This window comes from Cyprinodon variegatus, unplaced genomic scaffold, assembly GCF_000732505.1.
Source record: "Cyprinodon variegatus isolate N-32 unplaced genomic scaffold, C_variegatus-1.0 Scaffold1028, whole genome shotgun sequence".
NCBI classification, from domain to species: Eukaryota; Metazoa; Chordata; class Actinopteri; order Cyprinodontiformes; family Cyprinodontidae; genus Cyprinodon; species Cyprinodon variegatus.
Window position 1 is genome coordinate 130,024 of NW_015151481.1, and position 24,589 is coordinate 154,612.

General features: G+C 38.7%; 1 protein-coding gene across 1 annotated transcript in view; it reads left to right on the forward strand.

Annotated features, from left to right (window-relative positions):
* LOC107100916 (receptor-type tyrosine-protein phosphatase S-like) overlaps positions 1-15,769 on the forward strand; it is a 109,616-nt gene extending 93,847 nt beyond the window's left edge. The window contains exons 26-36 of the mRNA XM_015399595.1: positions 673-796; positions 1,261-1,436; positions 1,564-1,683; positions 3,478-3,632; positions 3,776-4,061; positions 6,089-6,267; positions 6,641-6,767; positions 10,344-10,469; positions 11,203-11,357; positions 11,469-11,604; positions 12,980-15,769. Coding sequence (XP_015255081.1) covers positions 673-796; positions 1,261-1,436; positions 1,564-1,683; positions 3,478-3,632; positions 3,776-4,061; positions 6,089-6,267; positions 6,641-6,767; positions 10,344-10,469; positions 11,203-11,357; positions 11,469-11,604; positions 12,980-13,048 — 1,653 coding nt within the window. The 3' untranslated portion in view covers positions 13,049-15,769. The remainder of the gene's footprint in view (positions 1-672; positions 797-1,260; positions 1,437-1,563; positions 1,684-3,477; positions 3,633-3,775; positions 4,062-6,088; positions 6,268-6,640; positions 6,768-10,343; positions 10,470-11,202; positions 11,358-11,468; positions 11,605-12,979) is intronic.
* The last annotated feature ends 8,820 nt before the right edge of the window (positions 15,770-24,589 follow it).

The following is a 24,589-nucleotide window of genomic DNA, read 5'->3' on the forward strand; positions in this document are numbered from 1 at the left end:
ATATATATATATATTGGTTTTTTACATATTTTTCTCTTATTTTGGCACTAGATAACTATTTGTTGTTTGAGTTTTAATTATTATATATCAGAAATTGAATCTCAAATATTGATGTAATAAAAAAGCACATTGTTTTCAGCTTAATGACAAACTCTGACTTAGTAAAGTAAGAATTATTCTTCGACCCACTGAAGTAATTTTGCAAGGGGAATTCAACACAGACGATACTATAACATAAACCTTTTATCATCTTTCTTTTAAGATAATCTGCCAGGTTTTAAAAATCTCTGTCCAGACTCTTTAAGAGACATTGTGGAAGAGTTGAAGAGCAACACCACAGCCACAGCTTGCTCTGGAGTTGGTTGTTTTATATAGTTAAATTTGTTTACAAGTAGAGTCAATTTACTAATAGTTGGCCCTAAAGCAATAAAATGTTTTAAGTTAGGAGCCAAATACAAATGGGTACCATATTTTTCAGAGTTTTCTTAATGAACATTTTTGAAAGCATGAATCCCTATCTTTCCACATTGTTATTATGTTCTATGTGGTCTTACATAACATCCCAGCGTAATTTATAACTGAGTTATTGTATTAAACTTAATTGGGTGCAAAACATTTGTACTAAATACATCAATGCTCTTTTTTAATGGTTTTCTCTGCTGTGTCTTCCAGTCGATCGACCCCAGCCAGCAGTTCACCTGGGAGCACTCCAACCTGGAGGTGAACAAGCCCAAAAACCGCTACGCCAACGTCATCGCGTATGACCATACACGAGTCATCCTGGCTCCCGTAGATGGTGAGTTTCATCCAGAGATGGTTGCCCAGGGAAAGAACATGCTTTGAGTTTCTAATGGAGGAAGGAGGAGAGTCTCAACAAATTTGGGTTCAATGTGTGAACAGCTAGAGGTGTTCTGAGGGAGAGGGTGAGTGAGCTGCAAAATGGATAAAATCAGAAATTTGCAAACATTGCTGAAGACCCAGGGTGTGCACTGGCATGAAACTGACAACAGCAGCAAATGCAATGAAGTGCAGCCAGCACCTCTCCACTACAAGAAGTGGGAGAATGAGCGGGTTTGATCTGAGGCTCATGAATTTACAGCAGCAGAGCACAGTTTGTTTGTCGTTGCCTTGTGAAAGGCGCTGCTGCCAGAAACAAACGTTTCGTTTGATTGCTTGATGTCATACAAGGAGGTTAATTTAATGTGGCAATTATGCAGATTGATGCTTTTATCGAGAGCCTCATGAGGGCTTTGTTTGCAGGTATCCTGGGAAGTGACTACATCAATGCTAACTACATTGACGGGTATAGGAAACAGAACGCCTACATTGCCACCCAGGGACCCCTGGCAGAGACATTCGGGGACTTCTGGAGGATGGTGTGGGAACAGAGGACCGCCTCTGTCGTCATGATGACGCGCCTTGAGGAGAAATCTAGGGTTAGGAATCCAGGCCAATACCCAGTGACCTAAATATATTTAATTTGAGCACTAGAAAAAGCAATCTGCTTACCATACATCTATCATTTCTAAGATTTTTATGCTTTCATGTTTCTACTTCTAACAGATAAAGTGTGATCAGTACTGGCCGAGTCGCGGCACAGAGACATACGGGATGACCCAGGTCACATTGCTGGACACAATGGAGCTCGCTACTTTCTGCGTCCGCACATTTTCTCTGCATAAGGTAAGTGGTTTTGCTCACTTTTGACATTGCCTGTCCTTCATTTTAAATTTATTCCAACTAAAAAAATCCTCTAATCCTTCGGGGTCACACTTTGGACATAGGTTGAATCTGGGGGTCTCATGAATTACTGTCACCACTGAGCAAGCGGTGTTTGTGGACACTGAGAGGCTAATAGATTGGTCCGGGTGTCGTGAAGCGCTCAAACCAGGCCATGGTCCATGTGTCAGGGGCTGATATGCAATCAGTGCTGGAAGTGGAGCGATGTCTTCAAGCACAGGGCTCATCTAGGACCGTCAGTCTGGCATGTCCCTGTGGCCTACTTAGGAGCCCTGAAACTAGGCCAACTGAAGCTTCCCAGTGCAGCTCAGCCTTTCTATATTTTGGTGTTGTCTGGAGAGTCATATTTTGAAATATTTAAAACTGCCATCATCCATGTCGTTTTTGCTATAAACTTTAAATAATTGAAAAAAATGCTTTGTGTTTTCCAGTGGGATTTATTCGTTATTGCTTTCTGTCAGTAAATAAATCAGTTTGAGATCTTTTCCAGAGTTCTTTTAAAAGTTTATACCCCTGACCTTTTTTTCGTATGACCACAAGCTTCATTGTATTACACAATATGTTGTCTTATTGACAGCTCCAAAGGATAAAATACCTAAAAGAACTACAACATGGAACTTTCACTTAACTCCTTTTCTAGCTCTGATATCTAGACATTTGGCCAGATTGGACAGAGATATTCTATGTATTGTACTTCTTAACTCTTTCCATATATTCTTAATTTAGTTCTGGACTTTGACAGGTGCTTTGATCTTTGCCACCCTGCTATATTCCTTGCTAAATGTTGAGGGTTGCTCCACTAGATTGGTTATTCTACTAGAAGCTTCTCAAATCTTTTACAGGATTTCCTGCACGATTGTCCTTGCATCCAGCTTCATTTATTACTTTAATCGACTCTGACCACCTTCTCATTCCCTTATTAAGAAGAGCACTTCCATAGCATGAAGATTCCACTTAATTTCAACTTATTTGCAGCCTAAAACAGTTTTTCATCCAGAATCACTCTGTATTTAGCTCCATGTATCTCCCTATTAACTGTCACCATTTTTACAGGCCAGATGATTTGTTCAAGACAATCTATAATCTTAGGCTGTGTCAGAATGTACACCCTAATCACGATATAGGGCACTATATAGTGGTTACGCCATTTTAAATAAACGTCTAGGGGATTAAAAAGTAGTGGACTCAAAATTTCCTACAATGCACCTTGAGAAGTAGTGATCATCCATTGTCAGTAGACAAGCAGATATATCCGGTAATGCTTTGTGAGGACAGCTGTCCTTACAAAGCATTGTGGGATTTATTGTCACACCCAGCGCAAATACAACGATGATGCAGGTACCATGCGGGGAGTGGAGTTACATGACCAACGGGATACGAAAAGTAGGGATCAGTAGAGTTCACTATAGAGACCTATATATAATCACCGCTCTATATAGTGATTGAGGGATCTACGGATTAGGGCAGATGTTCGGACACAGCCAATGTCTCCGACAACCCAGAGAGTTTTTAATTTATTTTTTTTGGCCAAATGTTTAATTTTGTCATTTTTTTGGTTGGAACTTGACACAACATGAAAAGGTGAAGGGGCATGAAAGATTTTGCAAGAAAGAGAAAATCTGTCCTTTCACAAAGACATAATTACACATTAAAGATGTGTAAACTGACATTAAAGATGTGTAATGCCATTCAGGTCTGAAAAGTCAACGGTTTTTCCCCATTTGTTTCTCACGTCAGAATGGCAGCAGTGAAAGGAGGGAGGTGCGTCAGTTCCAGTTCACTGCTTGGCCCGATCATGGTGTGCCTGAGTATCCCACCCCCTTCCTGAACTTCCTTCGCAGAGTCAAGGCCTGCAACCCTCCTGATGCTGGACCCATCATTGTCCACTGCAGGTATGCAGCTTTAACTTGCTTTTGAAGAGGATCAGTCAAACTCTAGCTGTAGACATGATGAGTGATGATGAGAAAGCAAATCATCTTGCACAAAGGCTGCCTTTAAGTTCAGAATGATAAGTAGTTTTATGCTCCCCCATCAGTGCCGGTGTGGGTCGCACTGGCTGTTTCATAGTCATCGACGCTATGCTGGAACGCATTCGACACGAGCGCACTGTGGACATCTACGGCCATGTGACTCTCATGCGCTCGCAGAGAAACTACATGGTACAAACGGAGGACCAGTACAGCTTCATTCATGAGTCCCTGTTGGAGGCGGTGGCCTGTGGGAACACTGAGGTGGCCGCCCGCAGCCTCTATTCCTACATGCAGAAGTTGTCCAAGGTGGAGCCGGGAGAGCATGTCACCGGCATGGAGCTGGAGTTTAAGGTGGGAAAACGCTTAAGGGATAAAACAAAACTGTTGAAAAAATATTTTTGACATTCTGAAATTTTGCCTTTTTTTCTAGTATCTACAAGAAAAAAGTCTGAACAGTCTTTATGAACAATAATAAGATAATGCCTAACCACTTTTACACTGAAATTAGTTTTGTTTTGTTAGTTACAGAGCCAAAAGATAGATATGGATTTACAAAGAGGAAAAGGCACATGTTTTTTTGCATTGCATGCATTTCTTGAAAACTAATATAAAGATATAAAAGTAACTACAGGTTAAATAACATGTAATAAATGTAGTAAAATCTTTATTTCATAATTTTAGAAGGTTAAACATCATAGAGTTCAATTTAAAACAAATTGAAGTTCGCCCATGTGCGTGGAGCTATTTTGAAATTAAACTGAATATGAAATAATTCTCATTTTGAAATATTTTGACAAATTTACTAATTTATTTCTAAATGATGTAATTTTTTGGAATATTTTATCAGTATCCAATGGCTTTACAGCAGCATAAACCTCTGTTAAAAATGTATTTTTTCTATCCATTTTGGTTGGAATCTATCATACCTATCATCTATCATCTAAACACACTTTGCTAACTTTGCCGAGTTTCTAAAATTCTCAGATTGTGACAACATGTCTTTAAGCTGACCCCATAAATCTTCTGTCAGATTTAGCTCTAGGCCCAGTTCTGTCACTTCAAACGCTATAGACACCTGAAGGTTTAAGGTCAAAACTGTTCCAGATTTCACTTCAGATCAGACATTTGGTTGATGTTAACAAGGTCCTCTCAACTCACCCTTGGCTTTAGGATGTTTGCCACTGAGATATTTATCAGTTGTTGGCAGTAAAAGCCTGTTTAAGAGGCCAAATACTTTTTATATATTATACAGTAGCCTGCAAAATTTTGCCTTGAAGTTATCTTTTTTTTTTTTGCATTTTGCACACTAAGATTGCAATTCAATGTGTTGTGCAGCCATAGCACATCATAAGACAAGATTTTCTTACAATACATATGACACATTAAATGTGGGAAAACATTTGAAATGGTTTATAAAGAATTGTATTTGTCTACCACCAACACCCTCGAATACACAGGTGAAGACCAGTGTTTTATACATGTTTTGAGTGAAGAAAGCTTCTGTAAGCTTGCATATATGTAAAATACCATATACAGAATGCATTTGCTTAGAAGTGTATAGAAAATATTCATTCAAACATATTCTGTTAGATTTTTCTTTATTATTACCTAAAATATTTAGTTGGTCACGTATAGTGTCTTTCACTTATCATTTAGGGAGAAAAAATGTAATTGTTGATTTCTCACCTTTTGAATTTGAAGAGTTTCATGTTTGTCAATGTGCTTATTTTTATGGTTTTTATTTTCAATTGTAAAGTAACATAGATTCAAATTGTCATAATGGCCTTTTTCTTTTTGCAGCCAATCAGGAAATTAAGTAATACTTCACTTGAAAATGTATACAAATTATGGATGAAAAAATTTATCAAATTAATAGTGATTAATCGATTTTTTAAATAATTGTAAAATTGTATAGAGTATAGAGACTCATAACTGATGAAAAGCAATTATATCAAAATTATATATATAACAATTAAATATATATGATAAATAAATATATAAACATTTTGCATTTCAGATAATAAAAATTGTTCTCTTCTGTCAATATGCTCCATCCAGAATTCCTCAAGTGGAAAAGTTTTAGCTTCATCTGGTTTATTTTAAAAAATAATCTTCTTATAAACTTTGGCTATCAGATTCCTAATAGATGAATCCAAAAAAAAAAAAAAAACACAGATTAATTGATTTTTCAAAATAATCATTAGTTGCAGCCCTAATACAAATTGTTAAAAAACAATGTTACGTCTTCTTGTACTTGCTCTGTTTTCATCTCAGTGGGCCCAAGAAGCGAATAACATATTATTTAAGAGACATTATTTTTTGCTGTCAGTGAACGGTCCAATTTTAAACCAAAAATGTCCGTTTATCTTTTATTCCAGCGCCTGGCTAACACCAAAGCCCACACATCACGGTTTGTCACAGCAAACCTCCCTTGCAACAAATTCAAGAACCGACTGGTGAACATCATGCCCTACGAAACCACTCGCGTTTGCCTGCAGCCCATCCGAGGTCTGGAGGGCTCCGACTACATCAATGCCAGTTACATAGATGGATACAGGTATGTTGTCCTCCTGCAAACGCTAATGCGACCCGACCCTCCTGTCGGCTTATTGTGCCTTGATAAGTGACCAGATCTGAGCGCTTTTCAAAGCGGCCCTTTCATCTGTCATGTCGTGTCAGCTCTGTCATTACTCTGTACGTTCTCCCACAACTTGTCTTACGGTGCAGCACTCGCCTCAGTCCCTATGAACGAGATGGGGTTCCTGATGATTCAGCTGTTCAGAGTGGTTTTACGCGCGTGTTTTGACTGTTCCTCATCTTGCCTGAAGCCTGACCCAGTTTTCAGTGAGATGCCTGACAGATGAAGAAACGAGGAGAATAAGGGGAGGAGGTTGCCTCATAATATGTACTGTGTGTGTGTTTGTGTTCAGGCAGCAAAGAGGCTACATCGCCACCCAGGGTCCACTGGCTGAGACTACGGAGGACTTCTGGAGGATGCTGTGGGAGCACAACTCGACCATCGTGGTCATGCTGACAAAGCTGAGAGAAATGGGACGGGTAAAGACAATACAGAATTTAGTGGATTATTTGTTTTTCAGCCTATTTACACTGGCACACCTAAAAAATTTTAAAGAAAAGCAGTTGCCTTCAGAAGTCAATTAATCGGACAATAGAGCCCACCTATGTCTGACATCATCCCTTATAAAAAGCTTCCAATATTAGAAAACAAAAATCATCAAGAAGACCAAGGAACAAAGCAGACAGATGAAAAATTAAGATGCGGGGAGATTTAAAGCACTGTTAGGTTATATAATTATTTCCTTGTGTTAAAATATCCAACATAACACTGATAGAATCAAACATCTGAAAGACAGAAGCAGAATGCTGCAGACTTGCTTATGGCCGTACTCCTAAACAGGCAAGGATGTAAGCAATCAAAAAGCTCCTGGTTCCTCTGGAGGAGCTGCAGATATCAGCTCCTTCAGTGGAAGAATCTGGAAACCTCAAAATTGATAGCCTTTGTGGAATACATCCAAACAGAAGTTGGTGTTTCAGGTCAAGCCATATATGTGCATTCATCAAGGGAGACAGTGATCACATTTTTGGTCTATGTGTTTTATAACAACATGCTGTGAGATAGTGTTCTTTAGAGGGGACAAAGGTTAAATACACTGTTAAATTTTCACACTGTCAATTTATGGTACGTTACTGACTACTATCATTACTTTCTCAGTAATCCCCTGGGAATATATATTACAATATTTCTCTGTATATATTTGCAGTAAGTGATTGTGAGTATTTTACAGTAATTTCCACCAAAACAATAGCTACATGTTGTAACTTTAATGTCTGTGGAATTACTGTGATATGAATGTAGCTGTGAAATCACAGTATTTTAACTGCAAAAGAAATCTACAATTTAAATAATACTGTAAAATATTATACCTTGGATTTCAGTAGGATTTTAACTAAAACCTGTTTTGAATTTGCTCCATAAACAAATTTTGTTACGAAAAGTCAAGTAAAGTAGAAACAAAAAGAATACAACATACAGAGAACTGAAAATGAAAACATTTACACCATCCATTCGAAGTCCATTAGTTTACGGACCAGTGTCCTCACATGTGGACTGATGGACTTCTTCCTGGATTTAAATCCTGCCTCAGAGTTACTGTCCAAGTAGTACCTGTAAACAAAAGATTAATCCAGGTGTTTATGCCCAATGTCGTCATGCCAACCAAGGTCAGACACACCTGGATTAATCAGTCTATCCAGTAATGAAAGACAGGCAATGAAGGAGCTGCTGAGATTCAGGCATAGAGTGCATCCAGTGATTAGTATTTGGTAATTATGACAATACCTTTGAATCCACTCCAAAGTGCAGGTGCTTTCACCAGATTGCTGCTGATTGACGTTGTAATAGCGTGCTAAGAGTGCAGCTATCCCATTGATGACAGTTATATGGCCCCATTACGACCCCTCTTTCAAGGATAGCATCCAGAACCTGGACTTCATCAGCATGTTGTGCTATTCTAAAGGCGTGGACTGATGCAAATTAGTAGAATTTCTCAGCAGCATGGTTTGCTTCTGCAATAGCTTCAGTGTTGAAAATGAAAAAAAAAAAAAAATCCTTTTTGGGACTTTAAAGAAGCAAGTAAGTCAGCTGATGTATAGCCCAGATGGATATATCGTGCTGAAATATGATATTGTATGGATGGATATAAATATTTAACAAATACATTACACCAAATACTGGTTCTACTGTATAATTTGGATTAAGAAAGCCAAGCTATCTGCAGTTATGACAGAGAATTAAAAAACAGATTGAAAAGCTTTTTAAAATAATTTCTAACTTTGTGATATACAGAATAGAATGGAATAGAATTCAACTTTATGGTCATTACACTGTCACAAGTACAAAGCAGCGAAATGTAGTTTGCATCTATCTAGAAGTGCTATACAGGATATAAATAATTATTTACATGTGCACAGAGACTATGTATGTACTGACTATAAATGGTATATAAAAACAGAGAATAATTTTCAGAGGCTATAAAATAAAAAAAATATGTATATGTTTTTAAACGAAACATATCATTATGAAATTAAAATGTTTATTCAGAATTTATGTTCAGATGTTCTGTTACCACGGTTACCAGCTGGACCTTGAGTCAGCGCATTGATTTAGAGCAATAATAAGGCTTGACCGGGACTACGTTTCCAAAAATAAAAGAGGAAGAACATTTTCCAGCCTGATCATTGTTCTAAAACTCTAGTTATTAACCATGGTAACAAAACATCCAAACATATATTAACATAGCTTATTCACGGGTTATATATCACAACACCGAGACAGAAGTCAATGCATTTAATTGAAGGTGGGTCTATAGTGCTTTTACAGGAGTGACAGCCTCTGGACTTTTTCAAGCCGTAGTTTCAAAAGCGTGTGACAAAATTAGCAGCTTATAGCCTGGATTTTATTGTAATATTTATATATAATATTCTGTGTGGCAAAGTTTCCTGCATTTTCTCTACCAAATAACTTTTGACCTTCCCTCCTATGGATATGCGAAGATCATAGAAAATGGTTCTACTTTTTTCATGTGCGAATTCACACACATAACAGTAGAGTAGAAAAAGCTACTTAATATTTGAAATAATGTTCACCTTACCTTCTTTTTGTCTTCTTGCCGATGAGCGACAAATAATAGACATTCAATACTGCTCTGTCTCCCATAATCCACAACATTTTACCATAGTTAAAATTTTAATGCAGCGAGTTGAGTTTTCACAAAGGATGGTGTGACTACAGTATTTTGACAATGCTACAGTAAAATATTGGAAAATTGGCCAAATTCAAAGTCATTTATTGTGCAAAAACCAATTGCAGAGTACAATACTAAATTATAGCACAATGTTGCAAATATTAGAATAAAATCTTGTCAAATTAAAAATACAGAAATGAATCGTGAAACATTAAAATAAATATCCAGGTAATATCCTGCAGTGTAGGCTAGAAACAGGGACATCCTGGTTTAAAAGTTAATAAAAACTACAAAACATTGTGACAAGAAAACTTATATCCAGATCTACAATAACATGGTTTAGATAAAAGCGTATGCAGGTTCTAGAAAGTCTAGTTCTAAATAATCAAGAATTTGTGGCAAGACTTAAAAATGTATATTCTTAGAGACTACCTATTTAGTCAGACTCAGTTTGGGCTGATTCCTTCTTATGTGGGTCTGTCACACAGAACCGTATTTTAGATCAAATAAAATTAAAGTTATTAAAGCTGTCCAAGATACAGCAGCATACTTGGAAGCATCACACCTTGGGGAGTGGCAGCCTAGTGGTTATGGCATAAATCTTGGAATTTTAGGTTCTGAGATCCAGCCCCACTCCCACTGACTGCCACTCTGGGTCTCTGAGCAAGACCCTTAACCCCACACTGCTCCCCGGGGCGCCCTACTATGGCAGCCCACTGCTCCCTAAGGGGCTGGGTTAAATGCAGTGGTAAGTTTCTCCAGTGTGAAATCAATAAAGTGCAGTTATTGTTCAATTATTATTATTACCTTCCAGGATCCCAGTCCTGTTCGCCATTAATTCAAGTCTGGTTGTATTCTACTCTCTTAGGAGAAGTGTCACCAGTACTGGCCTGCCGAGCGCTCTGCCAGGTACCAGTACTTTGTGGTGGACCCGATGGCGGAGTACAACATGCCTCAGTACATCCTGCGGGAGTTCAAAGTGACGGACGCCAGGGTGGGTTGATGATTATAAACTCCTTGTTTTCTATGTTGCATCCAGACTGTGAAACATCCTCCTCCTCAATTTTTCTCCATTCCTCTGACATAGAGAGGAATAGAGAAAAAGAGGGCAGTGACGCGAAGCATGTCCTATCGACCCGCGGCGTGTGTTGCTAAATGAGTGTTTTGTATGCGCATGTGTGTTTGCACCACAGCCGGTCCCCGTTTATTGACAAGATGCCGCAGGCCATGCATTCAACCATGCCGTCTCCAGATTATCTTGACAACATGGGCGTGCATGTGCATGGATGTGCCAGTCATAGATAACTCCCGTTAAGCCTGTCCTGCAGTGACGCCACATTGACAGATGCTCTATTGATCTCCATTAAAGGGGAGTCGGAGAGGCTGAGCAGAAGAGAAAAGATGTAATTGCCTACTGAGTGGCTGACAGAAGCAGACGTACTGACGTTACAGTTTCAAGTTAACCACAGCTAACTGATCCCGGGTCAGATTACAGTAATCATTAGAAGCAGGGGGAAAAAAAGGATGTTGCCTGGCAAAGCATCTCTCTTTAGTCAATAAAGCTAGAGGCTCTTGAAATAGTCATTTTGAAATGATCTCCTGGAATCAACAGTATATGCATGATAAAAATCATGTGTTGAAAAGAAATCAAATTTGCTTTTAAATCAGAAATGTGTTCAGGTGTTCTGAAGAAACTTCCCTGCTCTTATCTTCGCCTACTCCTGCAGGACGGCCAGTCCAGAACAGTACGTCAGTTCCAGTTCACCGATTGGCCAGAACAAGGCGTGCCCAAATCTGGGGAGGGCTTCATCGACTTCATTGGCCAAGTGCATAAAACCAAGGAGCAGTTCGGCCAGGATGGACCGATCACCGTTCACTGCAGGTATTTAAATAAGTTTTTTTTTATTTTAAGATATTGTGTCTCTTTAGCTGTGTAGCAGAGTGGAGCCTGGCACCCTCTAATTTGCTCTGACATGGGTTTCTCTGACTGCAGTGCCGGTGTGGGGCGGACAGGCGTCTTCATCACTCTTAGCATTGTACTGGAGCGGATGCGTTATGAGGGAGCCGTGGACATCTTCCAAACTGTCAAAATGCTGCGGACACAGAGACCAGCTATGGTGCAGACTGAGGTAAACTAAACCACACTACATGAGCTGAAGGCATACTGAGGTCACCTCAAGTGAAATACTTTCTGACAGCACCGTAGAAATCATCCATGATTAAACACAAAAGAGTTTAATTCATTTCAAAATTTGGAGAACCTCAACACAAAGTCAATAAATAATGTGTTTTTAACATCTAATCCTCTTACTAATTTCTAATCTAAAGACTAATTGTAAGTTTATACTCTTTATGATTGAAGAAGAAACATAGAGACCAAGAAGTGTAACATTCAGAGAAGATTTTAAGATTTTGAAGGTTAATTTACATGCATCAAGCTCTTGTTTCTCACTGCTTTAGAGCAGCTTTTATTAATGGAAATTTCCCATTTATTTCTGAGAACATTTCAAAGTGTTACCTGAATCCAGTTTAGCAGACGAATTTGGTACTCATATTAAAATTTTTAGACGTTTTCGTCTATAACAAAACAGCAAACGAGAGGTAATAAATATTTTTGTACAATTAACATAAAAGCAGCTTTTTTAAAAGAATCTCCTCTATACCTTTAAGGGAATTTCTCTGGATCCTAATCAGATATGAGTCTGGAATTTGACTAGGCCAATCCAAAACATTAGTTTTGGTTTTTCAGCCTCTTTGTGCACTTAAGTTGTTAAGCGTAATTGTTTCATGTTAGCACAGTAGGACATAAAACAACTAAATATGATTAAGTAAATGCCAAAACTAGTTGCATTATTTTTTTCAGTGTAGATGTTGTTCTTGGCCCTTTGCCGCCTCCTGGATGAGTTGCTGTTGAAGTCTTGGAGTAGCTTGGTTGGCAGGCTACTACTTCAGTGTTCATCAAACTTTTTATTTTATTAATTTGTGGATAAGGGATCTACCTGTTGTTTAATTAAATCTCAAAACCTTAGGCCAGTAGAGGACAATGACTTTGTTTTTCTCCAAAAGTTTTTCATCTTTGGGTTTTCTTTAGATTAGGTTCTGATGTGTTTTTTTTTATTATCTTTTAGCCTACATCATGTTGCCAGACAGGTGCTTTAGAAGGGATTTGTCAGTAACTGGATATAAATTGATTAATTTCTTTAGCAGGATAGTTTTATTTATTTTTTTTTTTTTACCACCATTTTAAAATGATCTTTTATATGCTGCAGCCTTGTGTCGAAAAAAAAAATCTCTGCTGAACATTTTTTATGAATTTGTTCAAAAGTATTTGATAATTGTCTAAAAAAGCTTAACACTTGAGTATGGAGTTATTTATAGTAAAAAAAAAAAAAGTAAAAAATGAAAATTAATAGATAGAAAACTTCCTATTAAAGAAAAGTAATGTAGATATAGTGAATAAATGGCATAACATAATAAATTCATAGCTGTCTTTCTGTCCCGCAGGATGAGTACCAGTTCTGCTATCAGGCTGCTCTTGAGTACCTGGGTAGCTTCGACCACTATGCAACATAAAAGAAATCAACACATCCTACTTTCTGCTTTGACGTCAACCTAACAGCAAACAAATTGAAGGAGGGAGAAACAGAGAGAGAGGTGGTCAGAAACAATACTCAACTTTTCTTGGAGGCAACATTTAAAGATTTAAGGACCAATTCTTCACCAACTATTGACAAAAGCAACAACAGTTCCTTAACAGCAGCCAAGCTCACCAGTGCATTCCCTGCTGGGCGCGGAGACTATCCATGTGTAATCCATATACTTACCTCAGTGTTCCAGTGTGAAGGACGTATAAATACATGTGTGTTGTGGTCAGCTATCTCAAGTATGAACCAGTGAAATACAAAAAGGTTTCTGAACAGGAGCTACGCTACTCTATGTGTGTAAAATACAAAAAAGATTTAAGTGAAAACCATAAAAAACACAAAGAGCCTGGATATTTGCTGCACCCGAAATGGGCTTTTTATCCTCAACTTTATATCGATTAGTTTGATGTACTAAAAGGAGTTACAAGGTGAACGTTTCTTTGTGTCTATGAGTCTACTTCAAAGACGTCTACTGACCCGCTAGCCCTGAGGACCCAGGTGGACGCTCTTCACCAGATGCACAGTGCCAAGACTAAACCACGCCGCGCGAGCAACAACTGGGGCCTATAAGGAGGCATGACTCCAGTTTGTTTTCCAGCACGACAGACCAGTACGAGAAAAGTCCCTCCCCAGGTTTACAGTACCTTGAGTCACAGCTGACCTTGGAGCCACATTGATTGGCCGCCACATCCGGAAGCTCACAGGGATCTGCTGCATTCTTCATCGACAAAAAAAGTCCTGCTTGCTGTTTGCTATCGTCCTTGTTCATCACCCCTCCTGGTTCCTCTTGAATGTCTCCCCACTTGTTCAGGAGTTGCTTATTGAAGGCAACGCTAACAGAAGAACTGAGCTCTATATGTTTCCGTTTGTTTCTTTTCTTTGTTCTCATATCTGCAGATATTTGTTTTTGGTGTTTTCCTTTGCCTTATGCAGACTCAAGTTTCCTCTCTTCAACATGCTGCTTGATGCTCATTCTTTGTTTACAAAGCGTTGCGTTGCAAAACATAACATCTTAAAGATAAGAATGGACGTTGTGTCATTATCATCTTCCTACACTGACAGTTTCCTACTTGAATTGCAGTGAAATCCGTCTTATATTTTACCTGTTAAGTTTACTGCTAATGGAGTAATGAAGAAAATCCTAAAAATCAGAAAGCTTGAGGTAGAGAGCCTTGCTAAAGTATTTAAATATGTATATTCATTTGAACTTGTTTGCCTTTTGTCATGCTTCAACCATTCACATTTTTGGAATTTATTGCACATTTGTACAATGGAACAGCATAAATCAAGAGAATATATATGAATATGTGAATACATTTATAATTGATGGGAGCTAAATATAGCTTTATGACCAAGTTTTCAAGGAAAAAAAAAATCCTGAAAATTAAGCTTCATTTTCATTTGAATTTTTACCACCACTGCACCTCTTGTTGGTTATTCCTCCTAAAATACATCAAAGGTTGTGATTGCAGGAAGACAAAATGTGGATAAAATACTTTAGCAAGGGGCTGTACATTTCCAATCCTTCATAGAAAGCCTTTTATATCATTTGTTTCATTTATCCATCTGTAGAAAAGCTAAAAACTTCACCTGTGGGTGTAAACTGCTCCGACTCACGTGAAAATGTTAGTATGTGTCTTTTACATAATTTGAACCGTATTCAAGCTCGACCCGATTCAGTGCTGAAAGAGCATATTAAAGTCCCGGTGGGAGACATATGGGCCAGTTCCACCACTTTTGTACATACAGCCTGCCACTAGAGTCCCACACTGTACCGTTCCTTACATCCTAGCACAGCGTATTTAAAGTGGGACCGGATATGATGTACTTAGCGTCTTTAATAATAAGCCTTATTGTTCTCGCTCAATTTGTCGTATTTATTTCATATGTTTTTCAAAATATATATATTAATTCTATTTTGTTATTTTGTTGGGTTTTTTTTAATTAAAATGTTTGTTTTTTGGCAAGTCAATGTTAAAGTATAAAGTTGCTTTTTTTCTTTGTTTTTCAATTTTTTTATGCTTTTTTTAATTATATGCTTTGTATTGAGGACGTATGCCCTCAGTGTTGGGTACTATTTGATACTAACTACTGATGTCTGATTAGTCATAGAGATGTACAATAGAGGCAGAGCTATTTACGGTTTACAGTGATGCCCCTTATGACCCCCCCATCTCCCAAAGTCCAGCTATACATAGCTCCCGCAGCGGTGCGTTCAGGGCATCGCAAAAATCCAACATTTAGAGCAGACGTGATATGCTGTTGGTGTTTAGTTTGCTTGAAAGCACACAGTAGCAGGTGTATTTATGACAGGGAGGGGATATGAATCGTCTAGCTACACATTTTACACCAACAAACCCTCAGAGGTTATTGTTTAAATCTAAACTTATTCTCATATGAACTCTTATGTGTGGTCCTGGAGTCTTGACAATGTTTGAACATATATAAAAATATGTTACTCCTTCAATTTCTAATGATTATTGTGTCAAGAGAAATATATAAAACAGGCACACGTGAAATGTATAATGAACGTGTGGTGGGCCAGCTCTGATGATGCCATACCCCTCACTTATGTACTTGTACTTTCCTTTCAAACCATAGATGTAGATATTGTATCTTGAATTTGTATTAAAAGCAGATGGTTGGATATTCGGCACTCTGTGCTGCTTGATTCCCATTGTCTTTCTGTGCTGTTCACTTTTCATCCACTAGATGGAGCCAAAGTCAGCTTAGAGTGGACTTAATAGACTTAATAAAAGCAGAATTTGATTTAGCTCGCAAAATAAAATATGTTTTTAAGCTGCTTATCACTTAAAAAGTGTTAAATAAGCTCTAGAACAGATTTGACCGTTTTTCTTATTTCCTTACTCATCAGATGACAGATTTTTTTTCGTGTCTAGAATGAAGATAGTGGAGATTCTAGGGCTATGACAGGTTGTGTCATTTTGACTATGTTAAAAGGAGATAACTCAAATTACATGTAACTTCTTATATAACTTATAACTTCTTTTAAGTGTTTAAATTATTCTTTACAGTAATCATCATCATTTCTACATAATGACATTTGTGACCGACCTCTTATGGTTTATAAGCTGGTTTAAAAGGATTTCTAAAGGTTTAAGGAAACAACAGTGGTGCCTTTTTTAAGGGGGGGAAAGCTTGTTTACATTTTTATAAAGGCTTCAAAGTTTCTATACACTTATCTATATAATGGGGTGAAAAGAAGATAAAATAAATAAATATAAACTGCAAAAAAAAAAAAAAACAGCACAAACAAAATTGTAACTATAATTTAAAAACAGGGTCTGGTTAAAATACTACAAAGAATCTGGTTTTATGTATTTATAATAAAGAGATCAAGTTTTTGGTATTAACAAAACTGTCATTTAGAAAGTTTTTATTTGGTGCAGGATTACTCCTCTAACAACTAATTTAGAAGTCCAAGAGATGAGACAGCAATCACCTATTGAAACACCACAGAAAAAACAACTGAGGAAATGTTTCAGTATTTCAGAAACCTACAAATAATAAGATCTAGTTACTTTTGGGCATGTTAAAGCAAACATTTTAATAGATATTTTCAGAGTTAAACCTTAAAAGATAAATGAAGATGACCCTTGATGCTGAGGCCTGATAATAAAGTTGTTTTCACCCAATCAGATCTTTCCCTTTCCTTCAGCTGGGCTAGAAACTGTCTTTCCAATTGTTGTTAAGTCACATAACACAGGAGGAATGCAAAGCAGCATAATCTACTTCGGTCAACTGCTTATAGGGACCTGACTTAAAACAAAATGTTTTGTTATTACTTTAATTTTGCTGAAAGCAAAATAATATTAAGTATAAAGTACAAATCTATCCACAGAGGCCTAAAGATATGGTATAAATGATTTAAAGAAAATCTGTCATTTAAAGTAAGTAAAACAAAACAACAGAAAGCTGCAGGCTTTTGGCCAACAGTGCACTGATAAATGCAAGAGGCTTTTAGTTTCCTTGTTTTTACTTTTGCATTTCAACGTTGGAAGATAAATCTAATAAACATGAATAAAAGATAATGCTAATAAACAGTAGCCATAAACAGTGGAACTACAAGAGCAATTAAGCTATTTTTCATACTAGCAGGGTATGATTTCTATATTATACCACTTTCTTTAAAAAGTTGCTACAGGCCCGACACAGCAGACTATAGACAGCAGGAATGTTAATCTGTGCATCAGTGATAGCGAGGGTTATTTGTTTTTATCTTCATAGGCTTGACACACCCCTGCCTGATCCAACCTGCTGTGTTAAATAATGAACCCAACTGAGCTCTGCGTGTGTTTTACTTTCTATAATCTACATGAGATGTAGGGGAAGGGTTGATCTGTTAACACAAACTATTGTGCCATGGCCATTCCCTGCTGGCAACAAAAGAATGTTTTTGTTTAGGTTTTTTTGGTTTCTTTTTTTCCTGTTTCTTTTTATTAAATTTAGATCTGTTTTCCTCTTAACAATTCCTCAAGGTCTTTAAGAAAACGAGGTTTTAGGACTGGTCATTTCGAGGAAACCAGTAAAAAACTGAAACTAGACGAACAAGAATTTCTTTACTAGGTAGAGTCCCAGTATGGGTGCTGGGTTGCTGTGTTGAACTTTGGCCAGATAAGGTTGAAAAACCTCGCTGTATAAATAATGCACGTCTGATTAACTCTATCATATAAACTGTTGTTTTGGATATGCGAGGTTGAACGGATTCACTGTATTCTATCGCTGACACTAAGAAAGGAAGACCTTTCTACCTCCTGCTGTTGAGAAGAATCTAGGAAAACGCAGGAAGGACTCCAGGTACAGTACCAGCATCTGCATAACATGTGTTTCTCTCCATGAATCACAGATAAGTATCTTAACATTGAAATCCTGCTGCACTTCATTCCTAACAGACAGTACGCTCTGTGGAAAGCTTTTTAGATACAAAATCATCGACAGCAACAGTCGGTGTGTCTCGCAATAAAACAAGGTTTTGACGAAATATTGTTATCAGTGCATTAAGGTTTTAGTGTATGTGTTCAGAGTCTTGTGGTCTAGAATGAATTAAGACCCAGGCTGTTATGATGAGAACTCTGTTATTTTATGTTAAGTGTAAATGAACCAGGACTAGCAATTTGAAAATCATATCTGCTCTTCACTTCCACTAAGATATGCAACATGAACATTTCTTGTTGCTATGAAAAAACATAATTCAAAGGTTCTCATATTGAGGCAAATTGGATCCCCTCCTGCTGAAAGGTCTGTAATGATTAATTAATTCATACAACTGGCTGTTAATATGAATTTCTCCATGTAAATCACCTCAAACACTCATGCACAAGGTCCTTCGTGTTAGATAATTTCTTGCTCTATGTCACCAGATTGAATGGATGTTGACATTCAATTTTGAAAAAGCTGGTCAAACACTCTTTCATCACAATGACAGTCTCAGTCAAATTTATATAATTTATCCTTAGATCTTTAACCTCAGTCAGTGTGGTTTATTTCATTTTTGTAGCACAATACAACAAAGTAAAAAAAAAAAATGTACAACTCAAATATTACAAAAATCAAAAGATCTTCAAAATATAAAAAGATATTGTAAAATATACCTGAAAAATAAAGTGTGTATTCCATCCCTTTGAATTTGATACCTTTGAATCAGATAGTGTAGATAAATAGCCTTCAAAATGATTCAAATAGTCAACAGAGACCATCTGTCTGGAATTTTATCTCTGCATAAACACAGTTGCCCTGAGAAGACCTTTTGGAGATTTGGAAGAGACTATCAGTAAATAAAAATCCTCACGAAGACCAAGAAAAACAGCAGGCAGGTCAGAGCTGTTCAAAGCTTGTAAATGAAATGCACTTAAAAGAGTAACACATAACTGTACGGCTACAAAAATATGATAGCTTAATTATATCAGTAGACCAATAAAGTAATCAATAATTGGCAGTTAAACAGCCCCAAACACCAGATGTCATTTAGACGTTGGTCTTTAGGCTAAATTGGGCAGTCTGTCATAATCTTGTTTTAGTCCAAAAATCATTGTTTAAAATCCGGCTGTGTTTGGTCGATCTGATTTTGTCCCACTTTAGTCCAACATTGAAAACACATTCCAAACCAGGTTTTCTAAAAATTACAACTTTTCAACTTCCACTTTTCAACAAAATGCACACGTTGTTTGGACGTAAATCATGTTCAATGTCTTTTCAAATGGAGCCTAGGCGGAAGTTCAACTGAAGAAACTGATTGCTCTCTAACATCCGCCTGCGACACAGCCAATTAGTCTTGGACCAAACCTCCATGAAAGCCAATCGGCATCCAAAGTTCATCTTAAAAGGCCTCCGATCTGCACTTGTCTGCTCCTGTGCGCAGGCTGTGGATGCGCTGTGCAACTTAATTCAGATGACAACTTTTCGGCCCCTCCTCCACCATCGTAGCTAAAGCTTCATTAGAGTGTCATTCCACTCGAACTCTTACTGTGTTCCCTGTCTTATCTCAACCGGTCCGGCAGAAGACCGCCATGTTGAGCCTGGTTCTGACAGAGGTTTCTTCTCAACCGGGAGTTTTTCCTCTCCATTGTCGCTTCATGCTTGCTCATCATGGACAGGTTCTCTCAAGCTGTGTTATCCAAACTGGACGTCCATCCTCCAGGTCCCTGAGTGAAGCTCTAGTATCAGCTCACGCAGTCCACTGGATCTCCCCATAAAGCTCAGCATACCATCTTGCTAACCAGCAGTCTACAGACTGAACTTCATCTATCTCCACTCCACCATCAGTTTCAGGCCTGGGTGGAAACAGCCCTATTCTTTGCCCCTGTTCATCCATATCTATCAAAATTAAGCGCTATGTTTCCTGCCGAGGTCTGAGCGCCAAAGACCAAGTAATTGTATCAATTAATTTCTCCTAATTGTCTTTTCTCTTCTTGTGAGTTTTCGGAATGAACTTTTGCATGAAAGCTTAGCTGGGAGAACCTGCTAGTTAGCTTTTAGTCATTTACTCCACACACCTGGCAGTTATGGATGAGTGGCAAAAGAAAAATATTATTGACATAGTGTAAGTAATTTGCTACAACCCATTTGGACTCAGCCAACAAATGTAGCAGGCTGCTTTGGTCAAAGACGTGTTATATTGACGTTATAGACCAACATGCAAAAGTACACATCACCCTTTGTGAAATAATAAATAAATAAATAAAAAAAGTGGCCAAATGGTGGTGTCGAGATGTTTTTTTTTTCAATCAAGTAAGAATAAATAGTTGGACTAAAAAGTGGTTTGAAACTTCCTTTTCATATTTTCATAATGGTCCTGCAATGTCCGAGTGAAAATCAGTGGTAAGAATTAAAAACGTCTTTCTACTATCAATTATGTTTAGAAATACTAACAATCCCTATCCATATAGTCACATAAATGGAAAATAAATAGAAAAAAGACAAAAAATATTTTTTATCCTTTTAGAAATCAAAGCAGTTTTGACTGACTGTAAGGTACATCACAGGCTGACCCATTATTATTTACATTAATGTATCAGTCTGTGATGTAGCTTATTGTAGCTCAGGGTCAATCTACACTGTTCCAACAGGAACAAGCACAACATCCATGTTTTTTTTTAAATAAAGACAAACTTTACTTTCCTGCAGCCTTTGCTAACAAATAGACACATATATTTAAACATCTACGCTGTGTAAATAAAAGGTATATTGTACTTCTTTCAGGTTTGAGTTTTGAGATGAACATATTTCAATTGTCATTACCTACTTTTATCAATAATCATTCTGCAAAAAATAAATATTTAAATTATTAACATCAACATTTTATGAATTTTTATGTCATTATTAAGTAGTTATCTGTGATTTCACTGAAGACTCCTAGATGACTTGCAGAGGTGCATAATTTTCTCTTTACCCCAAATATTTCATAATTTACTTCTAGAAAGAGCATGAATTCTGTATCTATCATCTTTAATGTTTGTATATTGATGTGCATAGTTAACCAGTGTTTATGTTGTCAAGTAGTTGTTTATATATGAAAATTTTTAATGTTAAATAAGTTTGAACATTCCCCTTCAGAGCATTACTGATGCCACCGTCTGTATTAGAGGAAAAAATGGTGGGGTGGCCAATGATGGGGTGGCTAAGGGTGGCCACCCTTGCATGGGTGTGAACAGACGCAGCGTAAATGGGAAAAGCTACATGTAAACCTTACAAAAACTGTTGAGTCACCGACTCTCTTTGTATGTCAGCTCTCGATCTTTCAGACTGATTCCTATCTGCGCAGGCAGGTTAAAAATACTAACATCTGCGTGACTGCCTGTCATGTGAACCCTCACCAATATCTCTGCATACCTTCTGTGAAGTCGCGTGTGAGACAAGCCCCGCCCACCTGCGCTGATTTACTCTAAAGCGGCCTGCTCTGATTGGTTTATTTTACAGAGCGCTTCCTTACCTGCATCCCGTGAACTAGGCTGTCTTTTCTATCGCTGCTTATTTCCAAGCGACTTTCAGGGGGAAAAACGAAACCCGAAAGACTCAAACACAGAGAGCCAGCCTGGGTTGCACTGATAGATAACCCTCTCTTATTGTTGACAGCTGTTAACACTGATTCCTGGGTTTAAATTTCGAGATTGGTTTTAATCATGACTCAGATAAACAGAAACCTCTCAGGGGACAATTCGTGAGTATTTCCCTATTTTTAATCAATCTAATTATAAATCAGTTTTTTTTCTCCTCACTTTTTACTCGTTGTATTTGAACCGCTATGCTTTCCTTGGGCTTTTTGACTTTTATGAGATTTATCTTATATAGCTAATGATGCAACGAATATTGCATGGTGACCAGATTGTGTTGCTCGGTTTGCAAAGTGAAACCAACCTCTAGAGATCCCTGCTGTTGCCCAGAGACTGCAGAGGGAATGGCAACAACTCAGAGAGGCAGTTCTCTGCTAAACTTCTTATTTTTATTCCTTGTATGAGTTTTCTTACATAACCTCTGACTTTAGCGCATTTTACTGGGATTTTAAGGGATAAACTGACATATGACAATGGAAAGGAGGGAGGTTTATTTACATGTCTAAATTGTACAGTGTGCATCAGTGATGAATTACCCTTTATACCCAGACTTAGTAAAATTAGATTTCTAGGAAAAAATAGCTGCCTGTGTTTTGTTTGGTGTTTTTTTCTGTTTTAGTAGGCCTACTTCGCTCATTCATGTTTTTCAAGTAGCCAAGATGTATTAATCCATCCTTAATTCTATGGATTTTTTTTCCACGAGATTTAGGACTTGAATTGACCAATGTAAACCATGAAACTGCTTTGTAATGCTAATCCATTTCATTCTGACCGTTTGGGCTGCTATCCAGCTGGAAGGTGGACCTCTGCATGATGCTGCCAATACTGAGTTTTTTAATGTGCAGTGTTGTTTGCGTTGTTGTCTCTTTCTTTCACCTACTGCTAAAGGTGCATTGTAATAAAAACAAACAAACAAGGACCTTGTTTTTTTTTTGTTTGTTTTTTGTTTGTTTTTTGGTTGAAAACCGATTTTAGTTATGTAAACCTGAAAAAATGGTTGAATATCCATCCATCCATCCATCCATCTTCTTCAGCTTATGCGGGGTTGGGTCGCAGGGGTAGCAGCTTCAGTAGGGAGGCCCAGACGCCCCTCTCCCCAGCCACTTGGGCCAGCTCCTCTAGGGGAACCCAAGAAGCTCCCAGGCCAGCTGAGAAACATAGTCCCTCCAGCGTGTCCTGGGTCTCCCCCTCACCAGGGAGACATGCAGGAGGCATCCTAAACAGATGCCTGAGCCACCTCAACTGGCTCCTCTCGACGTGGAGGAGCAGTGGCTCTACTCTGAGTCCTCCCCGGATGACTGAGCTCCTCACCCTACTTCTAAGGGAGAGGCTAGGCATGCGGAGAAAACTCATTTAGGCCGCTTGTATCCGGGATCTCGTTCTTTCAGTCTGGACCCAAAGCTCATGACCATAGATGAGGGTAGGAATGTAGATCGACCGATAAATCAAGAGCTTTGCCTTTTGGCTCAGCTGTCTCTTCACCACAACAGACCGGTACAGTGCAGGCTTCACAGCAGATACCGCACTAATCCACCTGTCGATCTCCCGCTCCATTGTCCCCTCATTTGGGAACAAGACCCCAAGATACTTAAACTCCTCCACTGGGGGCAGTACATCCTCCCCAACTGGGAGAAGACACTCTACCCTTTTCTGGCTCAAGACCATGGTCTCGGATTTGGAGGCACTGATCCTAATCCCTGCCGCTACACACTCAGCTGCAAACCGCTCCAGTAAGTGCTGTAGATCACGTCCTGATGAAGCCAATAGAACCACATCATCTGCGAATACCAGAGAGATGCGATCCTAAGGTCACCAAAATGGATACCCTCAACACCTTGGACAGAAATTCTGTCCATAAAAGTTATGAACAGAATCGTGACTCCTTGTCGGAGTCCAACCCTTACAGGAAACGAGTCCGACTTACTGCAGACAATTTGGACCAGGCTCTGACACCGATCAGGGGAACCACACCCCTAGTCTGCCAATCCAGGGGAAGTGCCCCTTATGTCCACGGAATGTTGCATTAGGTTGCATTAACCAACACAGCCCCACAACACCCAGAGTAATCAGGGCGAATCTAATCACCACTGAGACCTTGCCACTGAGGAGCTTTTTAACCACCTCAGTGACCTCAGCACTAGAGATGGGAGAACCAGACCCAGAGCCCCCAGGCTCTGCTTCTCAATGGAAGATGTGTTAGTGAGATTAAGGAGGTCTTCAAAGTACTTCGCTCACCGACAGATGACGTCCCAAGTCAAGGTCACCAGCCCACCACTCCCACTATAAACAATGTTGGTACTACACTGCTCCCCCATCCTGAGAATCTGGATTATGGACCAGAATAGCTTCGAAGCCGTACAGAAGTCTTTCTCCATTGCCTCTCCGAACTCTTCCCACGCCCAAGTTTTTGCCTCAGTGATCAGTCGAGCCATCTGCCATTTTGACTGCCAGTACACATCAGCTGCTTCTGGGTCCCACTGGTCAATAAAGCCCAATAGGACTCCTTCTTCCACTTGACAGCTTCCCTCATCGTTGGTGTCCACTAGTGTGTTCGAGGGTTGCTGCTGCGACATGCACCGACAACCTTGCAGCCACAGCTCTGACTAGTTGCCTCAACAAGTTGGTTATAAAAACTGGTTGTTCCCTGATCTGACCGTGGCAGGCCCTGGGCTTGGCTGGACGCTGGGGGTCATCTGGACATGGTGCCCCTAAGTGTAAGATCATGTTGCACTAGCTGGTCTGCTCTATGCGTGGAAGGGAGTCCTTTGCTCTTTCGCATCTGCACCCCATCCATGGCCTTTTTTTCAGGGACTGGCTCTCCCTATATATCATGTGGGGGACTGGTTAATGGAGTTGGGGTTTGGGATTTGAGGTTTGTGGAGTAGTGGTGGCGGGGGGGG